A 17,049-nucleotide genomic window follows, 5' to 3' on the forward strand; every position below is an offset into this window, starting at 1 on the left:
CACAGATGGGCTTTGGGTCCCCACTCCCCCTCATTCACAGTGATATGATTTTTTGTTCTTTGATGCCTGATATCTCATCCCTTCGACACCTGGTGATCACACAGGCTACCACCAGGGCTCTTTAAACAGGTGGAGGACAAATAAGAACCAGAGGAGAGAACCAAACCTGCCGTTAAGAAAGACGAGGAAAAAAGGGGGAGTTGAGACACTGGGACACAGTGAGGCAGTTGGGACACTGCAGAAATGGGAGTGGGAAGAAGAGTGGAGGAGGTGAGAGCCAAAGGGGAAAGGGCGAGACAGATAAGGCAGGCGCAGAACACAGGTGGCCCAAAGACACCCAAGGCCGAGAGCCGGGCAGAATCCGGAGGCTGACCCAGTACACACGGGTTCGTGGGGCATGGACACCCTGAGGCTGAGACAGACGGGGCGGAGGCCCTGAGTGGGACTCGGGCACAAAGGGGCAGGGAGACTTACTGGCCCCACAAGAGCCTGCGCAGAGCTGTGACACAGACGGACGCAAACCTAGGCAGGCAGCAGGAATAGACGGAAGCTGTTCCTGAAGCCACAGGGAGGGACAGCCAGTACCAGCGACAAAACAGCCCCACAGATTCAAATAAATACAGGCCGGGGGGTGGGGGCGGGAGGCTTTGAAAAGTTCACAAGGAAATGGAATTGAAAGATAATGGGATCTTCCCCATCAATTTTTTGAAGCCGCCTCGGGTTTATTTTTACTTATGCTTTTTCTGTAATTTCCAAACCATCTATGGTGAGAGTGTACTTTTATAACATGTGTAAGTGTACACGGGTGTTGTGTAGATATCACTCTTGGTCGGTTTGTCCCAAGGTGGGCACTAGAATGACGGAGGGGGAGGGGCGGCAAAAGCTGATGCCTAGGTAAAGTTTGAGAACCCCTGCTTTGGACTAGATCCTGGCCCTCCCCCGGCCTCTTGGCCCTTCTTGCCTTTGGGATGGAGAGGGCGGGGCTCAAGAAGCTAGACAAAGGTGAGCCCAAGATTTGTGAGGAACAGGAAGGGAGGAGAACTGGCCGCAGCATTGAGAAGTGGGGCTTCAAAGGGGAAAGATGGAATCAAAAGCACATAGAATTTTGCTATGAGCTTTTGGAAGCCCCCTGATAGGGTTGAAAGGAGAGTGGGGAATTGGTGGGCCAGCTGAACCCTGAGAGGTGTGACAGCGTGGAGCGAGATGGGATTCTGAGGGCCAGGTACTCACCGTCCAGGGACAGCCAGTCAAGCTGAGTGCTGGGCAGCGACAGGAACCGGCGGGCGCGGTATTCAAAAAGCACGGAGGCAGAAAGGGGCCCCTCCCGCCCTGACACCTGCAAGGACACCAGCCCTACCTCGTGGGCTGGGGAGGGTGGTGTCGGCAAGAGGGCCACTCTGCTCTGGCCCTGAATTGCCACCTCGGTCAGAGCCACAAATCTGATCCACCCTCACCATCCCTGGCTCTCACTCCAGAGGTCCTGGTGTCAGTGGCTTCGGCCGGACTGGAAAGAGGTTCCACTCACTCAAGCACTAAAGCCTATGATGGGCCCTTAAGACCCTTTGGGTGGTCATGATCCAGCAACAGGGCCTCGAAGCGGAGGGTCCAGAGAATCCTGTATTTTCTGAACAATCGGGGGAATACCACCCCCGGCCCCCTAGGAGCAGAGTCCGGAGGTCATGAGCCTGCTACTGAGGTCGGGGAAGGGAAGTTATGGCCAGGTAAGGGAGGCGGCTAGCTGAGCAGTGGTGTCTGGACACACACTGCCCAATGGAACGCGTCCTGCACCCAGGGATGTGCTTTGTACCTGCGCTGCTGGCTACGGCAGCCCCAGCCGCTCAGCCCCTTGCTCTTGGAATGTGGGTAGTTGGACTGAGGAAATAGCTCATTGAAATAGCCACACGGACTGCTGGTGGCTCATACTGGGCAATACAGGTCTAGGAGCCAGTGTCATTCTGTCACTGGGCTAGTCAAAGGAGAAGGGACCGCTCTCACTGCCCATTCTCCTAAGAGAGCTTCCTAAGAGAGTCCAAGCAATTGACCAGAGAACTGGGACAGACACCAGCGATGCCTGGGGCCAAATGCCTGACCTAATAAAAGTGGAGGCCAAGGGCCCAAGAAAGGACTAGAAGCTGGACTTCCTGGTAGTTAAACCCAGGCTCCTCTACCTGCTGGGGGCACCTGGAGCTCGGCCTCAAGACTGCGTGAGTTCTTTGTCCCCTCAAGGCCAAGGCCATTCGTCCCCAGTGCCTGCTTCCCCCGGCTGCTCCCAATCCCCTTACCCGGGCAGTAGCAGCGTAAGACACCGGGCTGGACGAGAGAGGCTGGCACTGCAATGTGATCAAAGACACAGGAGTAATGCTCGGTGGCCTCAGTCCACGGACCCGTGATGAGCACCTTGACCCCACCCTGCAGACAGATGCCAGAGCGTCAGCTGAGGGGCAGGTGTGCTGGGTGTTCCTCCGCATGCGCACTCTCGCACTCATTTGTTTGTTCAGACCCTTGGAGTATCTACTGCCTGCCAGGCTCTGGGGCTAGTCTGTAAGGATCAGGGCCTGGCAGGGTGAGGTCAGAGGGTCATTCCTCCCCAACATTCCTGTTAAATGGTGACCTAATCGCTCTCTGAATCAGCCAGAAATGGGGAACTTGCTGCCTCCCCCAAAGCTAGCTCATCTGCAGAAAGCTCTGCTCAAGAGGAAGCTCTCACAGGGAGGAGCTGATCTATGGGCATCGCCTCGTAGTTCCTCCTGTCTGCCCAGGCAACTGAAAACAGAACTTCTTGCCCCTGCTGGACACAGCCAGCTAAGCAGCAGTCTGCAGCCAAGCTTTCCTTTCCTCCCGGTTGAGAACAGTCACCAAGGGAATGAGTTCCCAGGGGTGGGGGGTGCATGGGCAAGTGAGGAGTGAGGAGCAAGGGCTAGCTGGTGGGGGGGACTAGAGAAACAGGAAAGAAGCTGGGCGGAAAATTGAAAAACTAGGAAAACACGGGGACACTGGGTCACAGACCACTGGAGGGAAAGGAATCATAGTTGATCCAACTCCTATTGGGGAACCCAGGAAACAGGTGAGGCCAGTCAGGGAGGGGACTCACCTCTGGGTAGGACCACTCTGGGGAGAAGTCTGTGATGGCGCTCAGGGCCGGGGTGGGGATGCTCGGGGCCTCCTCGCTGATGAGTTCTCCCATGAGGTCTGGGAAGGGGGCGAGGCTGAAGGGCTCCAGCTCGCTGGGCCCACCCGGGCCTCCAAACAAGGCGTCTCCTCGGCCGGCCCTGCTCGAGGGCTCGAGGGGGGCAGGGGAGGGCGGGGGTGAAGAAGGGGGAGAAGGTGCCCGTGAGGCAGTCCCCTGGGCCTTGAATTCCTCCCCAACGTCATCATCTTGGATGAAGAAGCAGTTTCCTCGTTTCCCACCGACTCCTGTGGACTGAAGAAGGCCCCGAGCGGCCGCCTGTGGCTCCAGGGCAGCCGCAGGCTCTAGGGCAGGGCACGGGGCGAGGGCGGCCTCTGCCTCGGGGAAGTCTGGGCTCACTCCCTGCCCACCTCCATACGTCTGGCCCCTCTGGGGGCTGTTGAGGAACCGGTCAGGATCAAAGGCAGGGCTGGGAGGCGCTGGTAGGGCAGAGGGCTCAGAGCCTACCACCACAGCCAGGCTCATGGAGGGCCTGGGATCAGCCTGGGGAGCCAGGTGCCGGGTGGGTGTCAAGCCTCCCGCCCGCTGCTCCAGTCCCGTCAGCAGCAGGATGGCAGTGCCACCTCTGGAGGAACCTCGGGTGGTGGGCGGACTAGGCCTGACCTCTATGGGTTCGGCGAAGCCAGAGGAGGAGGAAGAGGAGGAAGATGGCGAAGTATGTGCCTTGGGGAGCTCTGGGGGCAGTGGGGCTATCAGTGGGGGGGGTTCGGGGGGATGGGGAATAGGGGTCAGGGTCAGCGCTTGGGGCTCCACTTTGGGGGAGATGATGCGGTGCTTCGTGCTGCTGCATTTATGGGTAAGGCTCCCAGAACCTGGAGTGGAGAGGGGCAAGGTAAGTTAGGGTAAGACAGCTTTCTCCAACCTTCCCCTACTGGGCCCAAACATTGCCATTGGAGTGGAACTCAACTCAGTGACCCTAAAAGGATTGAACTGTCCCCAGAGGGTTTCCAAGGCTGTAAATCTTTACAGAAGCAGGGAGCAGCTGATGGGGTTGAATTGCCAACCGGTTGGCAGTGGAGCACTAACCACTGTGTACCGGCTCCTTTGACCTTCTGGAAGCCTTTATATAAGCTCCTGGGACTCCTAGAGCCCAATTGTGTAGTGCTAACTATGGCCACTAGGAGGCAGCAAAGGTTCCCCCCTCTCCGGACTTTACACCCCTTCCCCCACCACAAAAACAAAACGGAACAAGCACTGCAAAGGAGGGCTGAAGGCTTGGAGCAGTAACGATGCCATGGGGAAAAGGGCAATGAACAGCACTGAGAAGGTGCCAACTGGGAGTAAGCCAGGGCTGGAAGTAACGGGGGTGCCGAGGTGGCCAGGGCCTCGAAGGGTAGAAGGCAGAAAGCTGCGCAAGCTGCCAGAAGTTCCTGGTAAAAGGAGCAGGGACCAGTGTGTGCCCAGATGGGAAGGCCTTCGGTCACGTGGCCCATCATTCTGGGACAAGCAAAGGACTTGCAAATCAGCATGCAAATCCCACCACGGCAGCTTCCCCGTGGCTGGTGGGAGTGCAGTGTGGACAGAGGGGGAGGGAGGGCCAGCGTCAGGGTCACTCACCCAGGCCCCCACTGCAGAGACAGGCGTGGGTGCGGGGTGCGGGCTTGGTTGGGTGTGTGTCCAGGATCTGCTGCACCAGGTGTTCCACCGAGAACTCCTCGGTCCCATTCCCGCAGCTCCATTTGATGCCATGAACTAGAGGGAAATGGGGAAGGAGGTACTGAGGGAACCCAAAAACCTGCCTCCAGAGCACCTGGATGGCTCCTTCAAGCCCCAAGACTCCTGGCTGAATGGACAGGGAGAGGCCAGCAGCCTCAAGACTGCTGGGACATGTGGCTCACAGCCAGCCGCTTCTCCAGAGTCCACCTTGCAAAGCACCAGGGCACCTAGCACCCCCCACAGAAGACCATTATCCTGGCTTGGAGGAAAATGGTCCCTCCACAGGTTTCTGGGAAACCACAGAACCCCGGCCCCTTTGAGTGGCACCTCTTTCCCTGCTCCACCCTCGCTCTGCTGCCTTACACATGGGCTTCAGCTGCCCCAACAGCTCCTCCCGAGACCACTTGAGCCACTCCCGCCGGTCGCTGCTGATGGAACAGAAGATCGGGCTGCAGCCCTTTCCACAATCTTCCAGGGCCGGAACGTTCAGGTAGTGCACAAGGACGATGTCAGGGTTCTAGGAACAAAAGTGTGTCCACACAGGGAATGTGGGGGTCCTGAACTCTTGGGGGCTCAGCTTCCTTGTCCTCATTTCTTCCAGGGCACCCCTTCCCAACCCCACTCCCATGGTCTGGCTCTCTTCCTCGCCAGCCTCCCTCTCCCTCCTTCCCAGGCTCTTGTCCCAGCACTGAGAAGCTGGGTGCTATCCCCCTCCCCCAGCACACCCACACCTCATCCTTTCAGATCCTATTTCCCACACGGAATCTGAGAGCGCGCAGCGGACCAAGAGCAAGTCAGTCCTTACCTGGAGCAGCCAGTAGCAACGCCGATGGAATGTAGGGACGATGGAAGAGTGAACGTAGCAGCCATAGAGACACTGCCAGGAGACAGGCTGGGGTGGGGGGAGGGCTAGTCTGCTCCCCAAACTCTTCCTCCGTTCAGTCCTTTTGTAGGAATCCCCATCTTTCCACCAGCTCCTCTGGGACCTTCTCCCCACACCCACACCCAGCCCCCACCTCTGATTTCAGACGCCAGCGGCCTGAGCCACAGGTGAGGGATGGAGAGAAGGAGGGGGGTAGATTTGAAGGAGGGGACTCTATAGAAGTTTCAGGGCAGGGCAAGGATGCACTGAAGGCGAGGAACCATGATGTGGGGAAGAGGGGCTCATTACCTGGAGCCCTGAGGCAAAGTTGAGAGAAATGGGGGTGGGGAGGGCCGAGTCTGTGTGTGTGAGGGGGAGCTATGGCTTAAGTCCTGAGGAGTTGGGTCATGGAGGGAGATGGGAAGCAGAGAATGGATGCCAGCTCTCTTACCTCCATGCCCTGGACCTTCAGCTTCATGTGGTCCTCTCGGGTGGTCTTCCCATCCTTCCGCTTCTTCCAGAGGTAACCGTCCTTCCGGTATTTCACCTTCTTGCGGTTGTAGAGGATGATGGAGCCATTCTGAGGCCTGGGGAGAGGAGGGTTGGTCTCGAGTGCTGTGACCAGGAGAAGCGCTGACCGCTGCCACTCTCCACCTTTGCTCGCTTTCTCACCTTGTCTTTGGGGCACAGGATAGCCACTCATCATGCTTCTCAAAGGTGATCAAGTAGGAGGCAATCTCCTGCAGGTGAGCGAGGAGGGACTCATGAGTGGCCCCTGGCCTGAGCATCCCCTCGGTCTGGTCTTACTCTTGCTGAGTTCTGGAGGATGCTTCCAGGTGTCTGGACCCAGCAAGGACCACTGCCCTCCAAGAACCCCACTGCAGACAATGATTCCACTGTGCCCCCTTCATCTCTTCTAATGAGGGCACTTGCCTCGGGGCTAGGTTCAAGTTCTTCTTCATCTATTTTCACAGTGCCTATTATTTTACTCTGCCCAAGTCCCTTTATTTTTATTGCCACTTCCTGACTAAATCCCCCCCCCACACACACACACAACCAATGGTTTGGCAATGCCAATAACTCCAGATTCTTTAGCCCGATGGGAGGAAGATGAAACTTTCTGCTCCCATAAAGATTCACAGCCTCCGAGGGTTGCAGTGAGTCAGAATCAGCTAGTTGGCAGAGAGCTCGAGAGCTGGCCTGACATTGTGCGACTCCCTTGACCAGGGATCAAACCAGCATTCACATCCTTTACCTACAGTGCACCTACCCCTCCTGCCTGGTCCTTGTATTCTTCCCTTAACATGTCTGCAATACCCATATCCACCTCAATACTGGTAGTGTTCTATCAGCCTGGAGTGCTGTCTGCACAAAACCCCATGTCTGGAAACCCTAGTCCAACAGACCAAGTCCTTTTCCAGATGGTCTGTTATGTCCTGCTGACCACCCTGGCCATTCCCTGAGGCTCGCTAGCACTTACAAGAACATGGACCTGTCCCCTTTGCCTGGTGGCTCTCTTGTAACATCAAATAAGTCATTACCAAGCACTATCTACATGCAGACCAGCCCTGGTGATGTATTGGGCTCTAACCACAAGGTCAGCAGTTTGGAACCACCAGCCGCTCTAGGGAGAAGGATGAGACTTTCTCCTCCCATAAAGAGATATAGTCTCGGAACCCCACAGGGGTAGTTCCACCCTGTCTTAAAGGTCAGTGAGTCGGAACAGACTCAATGGCAGGGAGTTTGAGTTATTCTGGAGGCTGAGCTCCCTGTGTGAGGAAGCACACAGGTAGGTAACATAAAGACACTGCCATCCAGGGAGGGCAGCATGAGTGATGGTTAAAAGCATCAACTCGGGAGGGAGTTAGAGAAACCACGAGACCTGTCTGTCTTCTCATCTCGATCAATGGGGAGAAACACAGTGACTATCTGCCAGCATCGTCACAGAACTACAGTGAAGGAGACAGTGCAGGAGGAAGAACCACTTCATAGACGGTACCTATCACTGTGACCCACATAGATGGTAACTATTTGTGTCACTTAGTTGTAGATGCCAAGACATGGGCTCTTCTGAAGCTCATCTCTTTATGTCTCTCCTCTAATCCCCAAAGGAGCCATGGGTGATACAGTGGGCTGTTAACTGTAAGGCCGGTGGGTTCAAGCCCAACCAGCAGCTTTGAAAGAGCAAGATGAGGCTGTCTGCTCCAGACGGGCCCATAGGGTAAGGTGACCAGACATCCTGCTTTTTGGCGGTTTAAAAAGTCCCGATTTTTGGAAAGAATGCACAAGCTAGGGAACGGTCTATTTGGTCCATATAGACTAAATTTTTAATCAAGAACCCCACCCCACCCCACCCCGTCAATGGTATCCCGCTTTAAATCTGGTCACCTTACCATAGGGTGACTGTGGGAACCAGCTTCATGGCAGTGGGTCTGGCTTTGGTTACAAAGAGACTACAATGGTGCTGTACCTTTAGGAGTGTGAACCCCCCTTTCAGCCTCATCTTGCTTTTTCAAGCCCCTGTCCCCCTCCTCTAGCCCCTGAGGCCTTGCCGGGGCCCCAGTCCCCAGGCTCCTGAGAACACCTCGTTTGTATTCCACCGGAGCCGCTCTGGCGGCAGCAAGGGACAGCGCGGAAGACACTCCAGCAGCTTCTTGGGGAGAAAGATCTTCAGGTGGTGGCTGTTCTCTACAGGAAAATTGAAGGTGGAAACCATGCATCACTTGGAAGCTCAGTGACAGCCCAAAGAAAGGGGCTGGCAAGCATTCACCAGGAAGGGGAAACTGAGGCAATGACAAGGAAAGCAGAGCAGGAGATCCAAGAATTAGAGTCATCCCCACCACCACCACCGCCCCCTGCATGGAGAGGAAAATGGCTCCGCCCACACTAGGACCCTGGCTTGTGAACTCACCAGCAACCTCAGTGATGTCCTTGGAATTCATGGTGAGGGCTTCAGGGGGCACAGTCACCCCCGGCCTGAGGGGCCGGGGGGAGGGGGAGTCTGTGCTGGCAAGGGAGAGAACAAGGTCATGGCAGAAGCTCCCCACCCACCCCCAACCCAGGAGGAGGTGGAGAGTACAGAACTGGATAGGTAGATTGGAAAGGAAGCAAGCGGGAGGAAGGGGCTGGACTATGGGCTAGGATGTGGGAGAGCGAGAATGGAAGTGCAGAGGTGGCAAGGACACAGAAATGCCTGTATCAGGAAAGAGGACAGGGGAGGAGGCAGGGCTGGGCCGCCACATAGGTGCTATGGGCTGCTTGGGGGCCGGGACTCAGGGCCTCTGGTCCTGGAGGTTGGTTTGGCGGAAGAATCAGAATGCTAGGGCGAGAGCAGAGCCTTAGAAGGCACACCCTGAGTCCCTTCTTCCAAGGGGAAGGGCAGCTCTGATAACCATGCTAATCTACTCTCGCGTCCAGGTTGCTGGGATTCTGGCAGAATTTAGGGTTGGACGCCCAGGACTCTGCTTGTTACCCTCAGGAAAAATTCTGCACCCTTAGGCTAACAGGCCCTCCGCAGCACCCTTCTGCCTCCCCCCCCGTCACCCCATCTACCCCTCTAGCTCCGCCCGAGGCCCCCACCCTCGTGGGGGAACAGATGGAAGCTGGAGGAGGCTCAGGAGCGGGCTCCGCCAGGTGTCCGGGATGAAGAGGGGGAGGTGGCCCATCCCAGCTCTAAGCACTGAAGCTGGAGTTGGGGGAAGGACTCCGCCCCAGGGCGCAGGTGCGCACTCCGGGCTCGGCAGCCTGCCAGGGTGCGGAGCGGGCCCGGGGCGGCGCCCGACTCGGACACCCGGTCCGCGGGGCGGTGGTCCCCGGAGGCCTTCCGAAGTGAGAGGGTCCAGCCTGCACTTTACGATGTTCTGGAGAAGCCTTGGACAAAGTCCGCGAGCGCGCGGCGGCGGGCGAGGGACAGTGCAAGTGCCGGGGCCCCGGGGTCCCCGGTCCAGTCCCCGGCAGAGCAGCTCCGCCGTGGGACCCTGCGCGGAGCGGCGCCCCCTGGCGCGGGGGAGGAGGACGGAAGCGGGAGTGGGGGCGAAGCCGGGGGAGGGGCGGTGGTCCCGGCGCGGCGCTCTCCGGCCGTACCGGGTGGAGCTGCGCCCCCTGGCGCGGGGGCGGAGAGGCAGGCGAGAGGCCCTGGCTCTTACCTCCCGGGGTCCCGCGGGTGACGGCAGCAGCGGCCATTCTACCCCACACCGACCCCCCCCTCCCGGCGCCGGCTGACAGCGGCGTCCTGCGTCACGGCGCACGGGGCGGGGCCTCCCAATTAAGGGGATGGGGGTCGGAAAGGGAACTCGGGGTCAGCATACGTAGGGCTCTGGGCGGCGGGAATGGGCCTCCAAGGCCCCGAGCCAGCCCGAGGGACTGGCTGCTGGGACGCCTCTAAAGGCCGCACAGTGCTGGGGGCCAGGATTCCGGGGTCCCGGAGGCGGAAGCTTGACAGACTGGCGGACTAAGGGGCGGGAGCAGCCAGCAGGTGCTGGCAGCCGAGGGGCTGGGCCAGGACCGCGCTTTTCTTCTTGAATTTGGGGGAGGGGGCGCGTCCCAACTTTGTTATAGATGGGACCTCGAGAAGGGGACAAAAAACCTTCCCCATTAGTCCCTCCATCCCTGCTTCACACAGAAAGACACACCAGGACCCGTTTGCTTGCTTTTAATAACAGAACCGAGAAGAAAGCACGATACCAGGGGCGGCCCTGGGGGCGCTCCTGGGCAGGGGTGGGCTGCTAATGCCTACGCCCAACGGTGACCAAGGAAGCTGGAAAAGACCTGGACGTCAGAAACGGGGAGCTAGGCTGGTATCCAGGAGGTAGCAGAGCTACCTTGGGCCCTGGACACTCTCCTTACTCCTCAGACCCAAATTCCATCTCCCAGGGCCTGAACAGGGGTCTTGTGGCTGTGGCCAGGCTTTAGGAGGGCAGGGAGCGCTGTCCCCTGTAGAGGCAAGACTCCTGGCCCCGGGGACTCCAGGGAGACCAAAGCAGCTGTGAAGATGAGAGAAATTACAACAACATTTACTTTTTAAGGAATGGAAATCTAGACCGCTTTCCAGATTTCCTAGTCCCCAAACTCAGGTACGTACCTTCAAGTGTCTGGTTCCCACCTACTCAATTTTTGGCTTTCTCAAATCCTAGATGGGGTTGCCCAGCCTTTCCATGCAAAATCAGGGGTCCACATGCCCTCCGCCACGCTAGCCATACCTGGGCCCCACCAGAAGTGAGGGGATGGCCGACTTCCCGCAGACCTACTGCCCTCTCCTCTTCCAGACCAAGGCCCTTGGCGGTGTCCAGGAAGCCTGGGCCCTCGTCACCAAGCACAAGGGACTCAGATGGTGCCCCGGAGCTGCCCCACTGGGCCTTCTTCAGTCTGTGGAGACTTGAGATTTAGGAGAGGTGCCTGGACACCCTGCCTTTCCATTCCTCACCCTTCTGTGTGGAAAAACTTCCTGCTGGGACCCAGGGGTGTTGTCATTGGTCTTCTAACTCTCTGCCCCTTCATCGGAAATCCCACTGCCATCAAGTCCATTCCCACCATAGGGCAGGGTAGAACTGCCCTTGTGCGTTTCTGAGACTGCAACTCGTTAACCAGCGTGGAAAACCTTGTCTTTCGCCCATAGACTGGCTGGCAGTTTCGAACTACTGACCTCGAGGTTAGCAGCCCAGCATGAAACCACTAGTGATATCTTTTCAGCCATGGCACCGAGAGGTGACTCCTCTTACCCACTCTCTTGTATGGTGTGCTTTCGTGTGGCTTCACCTGCATCCCTCAGCCCCCTTCTTGCTACACTGGAAATTCTGCTTCAATCACAAAAAGCCGGGGCTCACCCCCGAACAACCTCCAGTTCCCTCCAAGCTCTCCTTGCTCACACCATCCTGCCCCTCTTGACTCTCAGAGGGCAGACTGCTCTCCTCCTTACTCATCTATGATTCCCTGGCGCCGCCGGAGATCCTCCAGGTGATAAGTCACAGCCCTCACCCGGGCTGGGACACCCCCAGGTCCCTGCTGGACTCCTGTGGAATGAGGCTTCCTTTTCTTTCTTCTGCAAAGCATCTCAGGGGGTGGGAGTCCCTCCGGAGGGTACAAGCCGACCTGTGGCTGGGAGCAACCAGAGGCTCTCAGCCAGAGAACAGAGGACAAGGTGCGAGAGAGCAGTCGGTCTTACAAGGGAGCTTGAACTGCACAGGGAGGCAGGATTTGGGGCGATCACACAAACATGCTGACTGACTCACAGAAAGGAGGGCCTGGTCAGTGGCCTGGTTGAGGAGGGGATTCCAGAGGGAAGGGGTAATAGGGGGAGCTGGGAATGATGACTATGGGTATATTTTTAACAGAGAAGTGCAGAAAGACAGTGAGGTTGTCGTACCAGCACAGGTGGAAAGCACCGTTCCTCCGTCCAGATGGGGCTGTGAAACACAAAAAGTAGGCTAATGCAGGGAGGAGCCACCACCACCTATTGCCACCGAGCTCATTCTGAATCATAGCAAACCTTCAAGACAGTAGAACTGTCCCTGGGGGTTTCAGAGGCTGTGAATCCTTTATAGGAGCAGAAAGCCTCATCTTTCTCCTGAGGAGCAGCTGGCTGGTGGGTCCAAACTGCTGACCTTGTGATTAACAACCCAACTTGTATCCCACTACACCACCAGGGCTCCTTACAAGGGGAAGAGCCCCACCAGTATTGCTTCTCTAATGACCTTTCCCAACCGTGATTCCCTAGACCTGACACCCATCAACTGTCCACCCCCAGTGGGACAATGATCCCTATGGCTATATGGGTAGCTTGAAATTGTACGGCTACCCCTCCCACGTCCAGTTCCTCCCCATTTTCTTTCTCACAACCCACCTGGGCCTTTTACTAAGGTTCTCCCAGAAGATGTCTCCATAGCGCTGAGGCGTCATTCTGAGGCTCTGAGCAGGTGAGCTGAGTAGTGGCGATCGACTGACCACCCTGGAACACCTGAGGCGAGGACAAGGTAGGCTCAGGTTTGGCTTTTCCCTTGCAGAGGCTGCTCACACCAAGGATTCAGAAGCCCTGTCTCTCCATGGGACCCTTGAGCTTTCCCAGGCTTCCTCCCTTATCAACTTCGGCTGAGAACAGTGGTGGTGAGGCCTCTTATTTGAAAGGAGACTGGCAATTAATTGTTGGAGCCTCATGTCTTACTGAATAATCTCAAGGTTCTAAGCCAGAGAACACCGTGTTTAGCAAGTGTGACAGATCCGGCAGAGTAGAGCCTCTGCTTACCTCCCTTGGTCTCTCCTATCTGAGAAGGACTGCTATCCTTCTAGGCCATGAGTGATGTGCAGAGCTGTTTGAAAATGGCACTCTTCCTCTAGTTCCTAAATGTTTCCTCCCCGCTCCCACTACCATGACTCGAATTCGACCTTGCAAGTCTGGCTAGACCAGAGAATGTACACTGGTACAGATAGGAACTGAAAATCCAGGGAATCCAGGGTGGATAAGCCCTACAGGACCGGTGGTGTGAGTGGCGAAACAGGGAGGGTAAAGGGAGAATGGGTAGGAAAGAGGGAACCGATTACAAGGAACTATATGGGACCTTCTCCCTGGGGGACAGACAACCGAAAAGTGGGTGAAGGGAGACGTCGGACAGGGCAAGATATGACAAAATACCAATTTATAAACTATCAAGGGCTCATGAGGGTGGGGGGAGCGGGGAGGGAGGGGGAAAATGAGGACCTAATGTCGGGGGTTTAAGTGGAGAGAAAATGTTTGAGAATGATGTACAAATGCGCTTTACACAATTGATGTGTGTATGGATTGCGATAACAGTTGTATGAGCCCCTAATAAAATGTTAAAAAAAAAAAAAGAAAAAGTCACTCTTCATTTCCAAAACCTCCAACGAACGACCGCGGCAAGCCCATCCCTACAGTGGTATCTGAGTGGTCCCCTTGCAGGCGACCACCCATTTTCATGATCTTATGTTAACACCAATGTGCGGATAACCCCAAATCTCTACTCTGAGCGCTAGATTCCCCCCAGGGCTCCAGATTTGCAGGCTCAACTGGCCCTCAACATCTCCTCCTCAGCCACTTGTATCTCAACAACACTCCCGGGTCCCAGGGCTAAAGCCATCGTATGCCTTTGCTTTCCCTCACTTCCTCTAGCCAAGCCACCAGGAAGTCCCATTCTGTACCTAAAATATACCCAAACGTGACCACCTCTTATTTCCATGCCCATCACCCTACTCCAGGCCACCTCCCCCCTGCCTGGACTTCTGTAATAATCTCCTCTCCCTGCTCCCGTTTCCACCTCTCCCCTCCCCGCCACCACCCTAACTATTGATTCTGAGCAGTGAGAATAATCTCTCTTAGCATATGATCACACGAAATGACACTAGGTTTGCGAGGGGGAGTGAATTACTAACTAGAGGGTAGACTTAACTTGGATGAAGAGGCAGGCAAAAAGTAAATAAAATGGTATTGTAAAAAATTCTATAAGGTTGGAGGTGTATTTCAAAATAATAAAATAATTTGGGAAGTAGAGGATCAACTGGGTGTATAGATGAAAAGATCATCCACATACAGATAACAAAGTGGAACAAAAAGGGTATATTGAGTTCATTATACTGTTTTCTCTACGTTTGTACTTATTTGAAATTTTCCGTAATTAAAAAAAAAAGTATGATCATGTCACTCTCTTGCTTAAGACCTTCCAATGACTTCTACTGTCCTTAGAATAAAATCCAAAGTCTTTTCGATGGTCTTTAAGGGTATATATGATTTAGCCTACTTTTCACTCACTCACTGCCATCAAACCAATTCCAACTCAAATCAAACCTACAGGATTTGAGTAGGGCTGCCCTTGTGAGTTTCTGAGACTAAATCCTTAGAAGACCCTCAGACAGCTGGTGTTTTGAAGTGCTAACCTTGTGATTACCCAATGGGTAACTCACTATGCCAAATTCTCTCTTGCTCACTATCAAGTTTTATGGTCCTGCTTCCTGTTCTTGGAACTTCCCAAGCTTATTTTCTTCTTAAGGCCTTTTCATCTGATAGTCCTTTTTAAATTGCTTCTGATTCTTATATCTAGCTCCTCCTCATTTTTCAAGTCTCGATTCAAACTCATCTCTCCAGGAGTCCTTCACAATTACTCTATCAAATCTTGTGTCCCCTAAGCATTCTATTTTCCACGATGCTAAGATCCGATTTTGTTTTATTCATAATAATTAACATTGGTTGAGGTGACATTTGCTTATACCTTTTTGGGGGGGTCACTTTCTTTTCAATTACTTCACAAATTTATTTATTTTTAAAAATCATTTTATTAGGGGCTCATACAACTCTTATCACAATCCATACACACATCAATTGTGTAAAGCGCATTTGTACATTCATTGCCCTCATCATTCTCAAAACATTTTCTCTCCACTTAACCCCCCTGTTTATACCTTTTGTTGCCTCCCTCTAGCATGTAAGCTGTATGGCAGCAGGCCCTGGATTTCAGAATCTAATACAGTGCCTAGAACACTAGTGCCTAAAAATCATGTCCTGAATAAATGAATGAATCATCACTCAATGAATGAGACTTCCTGTTAGTTCCCACCCGTCAGGGCAAGACTTGGGCATTCGATCTACCCTCCATCCTGTTCCCAGTCACTCTATTGAGTGGGGAGGACTCACTTGGCAAAAGGGATAATGTAGTCTCCATCTTCCTGTACCTGCATGACTGGACGGAGTGGCTGGACCGTCTCCTCCATGGCTTTGGGAGGATAAGAGAAAATGAATCATCCATTCATGTAATAGCTCAAGGAGGAGACTAGTAACAGATTTAGAGATTAGGGAGAGTGTATACAGGTCCCCACCCCCATAAAAACAGATCTTAACTGGTTATTTCTAGAATATATCCATTGAACATACAGATGGAAGATATAAAGAGCCTAGGAAAAGTGGATATGGTAATAGTAAAAGACATTTTCTGAAGCCAATGTACAGTACAGTTGGTAGTTAAGTGACGGAACTGGGGACATGATAAAATGAAGGGTAACAGGTGGAGACTGAATACCCCAACCAAAAACCAGACTCGCTGCTATTGAGTCAATGCCAACTGACAGTGACCCTATGGGACAGGGTGGAACTGCTCCTGTGAGTTTCCCAGACTGTAACTCATTTCGGGAGTCAAAGTTCCATCTTTTCTCTAAAGAGTGGCTGGTGGTTATGAACTGCTGATCTTGTGGTTAGTGGCCCAAAATTAACCCACTAAGCCACCAGAGGTCACTAAGACATAAAGTTGGGCTTTTATGGGAAAACGATAAAAAACAAACAGAACCCCTAAACTCATTGCCATCAAGTCGATTGAGACGTGTGGACCCTGTAAGACAGGGTCGAATTGCCCCTGTGGGGTTTCTGAGACGAACTCTCAGAGGTTAAGAGAGTAGAAAGCCTTTCTCCAGTGGAGCTGCTGATGGTTGGAGTCTAAATGGGATCTCAGGGTCGGTTCAGTTGGTCCCAAGTGGGTGACAGCGATCCGCTGGGCAGGATGGGGTGGGGCATCGGATGGACAGTGTTGGAGGACAGCAGGGCCGGACAGGAGATGAAGACCCCGAGGAGGGAGCGATGCCTCTGGGCTGAGGGCGCTGGCCTGGGTCCGGCCCTTGGGGAACCCTGGCCCGCATGCAGGCGCCAGGCCTGCAGGGGTGGCTTGGCCCCTAGCAGATGCAGTGGGGCAGCCGTGGCGGAGGGCATACAGATTTGGGCGCCTGAGGAGGCCCTCCTGCTGGAGGTGGCGGACCCATGCTTGAGGGGACCAGGTTGGGTGGCGTGGGCCTGTGAGAACGGCCCCGGCCGGAAGCGCCGCCAAGCCTGAGGGGGCTGCTGCGGTCTGCGGCCACCACCGGGCCCAGAGCGGACGGCCGCGCCCGAGGGGCAGGCGGGGGCAGCGTGCCCGGACGGTGTTGTTGCCGCAAACTGCACTTGGGCACAGCACCTGAGGCGGCTGCGCGGCGAGTTCTAGAACGACGAGCCCAGCCGGCCCGGAGACGCGGTGTTGAAAGCTGAGGGCGGAGCCGGCGGGCGTCGCGCGCCGGGGGCGGGGCCTGGGCGGGGCCACCTCCTGGGCGGGGCCGAGGGAGGCTCCGCCCCCTACGCGCGGGCGCTGGTGCGAGTGCGGCTGCCGGGGGCCTGAGTCCCCTCCGGGGTCCGACCCCAGCTTTCCCGGCCCCAAGGATGCTGACGAGCCTCCTTAACCCCAGCACCCAGCTCGCCCTGCTCCTTCCACCAACGAAGTTCCCCGGGCCTCATCCGGTGGGTCCCGCGGTGCCGGGCGCATTGCCCCTTTAACAAGAGTAGTCCCGGGCGCTCCCTACCCCTCCCGGCTCCCTCTCCGGACGGCGC

General features: G+C 55.4%; 2 protein-coding genes across 10 annotated transcripts in view; both read right to left on the bottom strand.

Moving 5' to 3' along the window:
* Positions 1-9,903, bottom strand: part of CAMTA2 (calmodulin binding transcription activator 2) — a 17,043-nt gene extending 7,140 nt beyond the window's left edge. For 2 of the 8 annotated variants that reach the window (XM_004716140.2, XM_004716139.2), the window contains exons 1-10: positions 9,851-9,883; positions 8,617-8,706; positions 8,290-8,393; positions 6,378-6,445; positions 6,157-6,292; positions 5,207-5,360; positions 4,745-4,879; positions 3,092-3,999; positions 2,283-2,409; positions 1,231-1,365 (exon numbers count right to left, since the gene is read on the bottom strand). In XM_004716140.2, coding sequence (XP_004716197.1) covers positions 1,231-1,365; positions 2,283-2,409; positions 3,092-3,999; positions 4,745-4,879; positions 5,207-5,360; positions 6,157-6,292; positions 6,378-6,445; positions 8,290-8,393; positions 8,617-8,647 — 1,798 coding nt within the window. In that variant the 5' untranslated portion in view covers positions 8,648-8,706; positions 9,851-9,883. Of the gene's footprint in view, positions 1-1,230; positions 1,366-2,282; positions 2,410-3,091; positions 4,000-4,744; positions 4,880-5,206; positions 5,361-5,648; positions 5,736-6,156; positions 6,293-6,377; positions 6,446-8,289; positions 8,394-8,616; positions 8,712-9,850 lie in introns of all 8 variants that reach the window. The other 6 variants (XM_045293504.1, XM_045293500.1, XM_045293501.1 and 3 more) reach the window with 6 other exon arrangements.
* A 444-nt stretch (positions 9,904-10,347) lies between these two features.
* INCA1 (inhibitor of CDK, cyclin A1 interacting protein 1) lies at positions 10,348-16,690 on the bottom strand. Of its 2 annotated transcripts, XM_045293511.1 has the most exons (7): positions 16,643-16,690; positions 15,340-15,418; positions 12,544-12,657; positions 12,067-12,106; positions 11,620-11,798; positions 10,904-11,069; positions 10,348-10,687 (listed from the first exon to the last, which is right to left on the bottom strand). In XM_045293511.1, the coding sequence occupies exons 2-7, from the start codon at positions 15,414-15,416 to the stop codon at positions 10,613-10,615; spliced, it is 651 nt and encodes a 216-aa protein (XP_045149446.1). In that variant the 5' UTR covers positions 15,417-15,418; positions 16,643-16,690; the 3' UTR covers positions 10,348-10,612. The 2 variants fall into 2 exon arrangements, with proteins under 2 accessions (XP_045149446.1, XP_045149445.1); XM_045293510.1 differs by having other exon boundaries at positions 10,596-11,069.
* Between the last annotated feature and the right edge of the window lie 359 nt (positions 16,691-17,049).

This window comes from Echinops telfairi, unplaced genomic scaffold (assembly GCF_000313985.2).
Source record: "Echinops telfairi isolate 266 unplaced genomic scaffold, ASM31398v2 ScPeMD7_2010;HRSCAF=2546, whole genome shotgun sequence".
Taxonomy (NCBI): domain Eukaryota; kingdom Metazoa; phylum Chordata; class Mammalia; order Afrosoricida; family Tenrecidae; genus Echinops; species Echinops telfairi.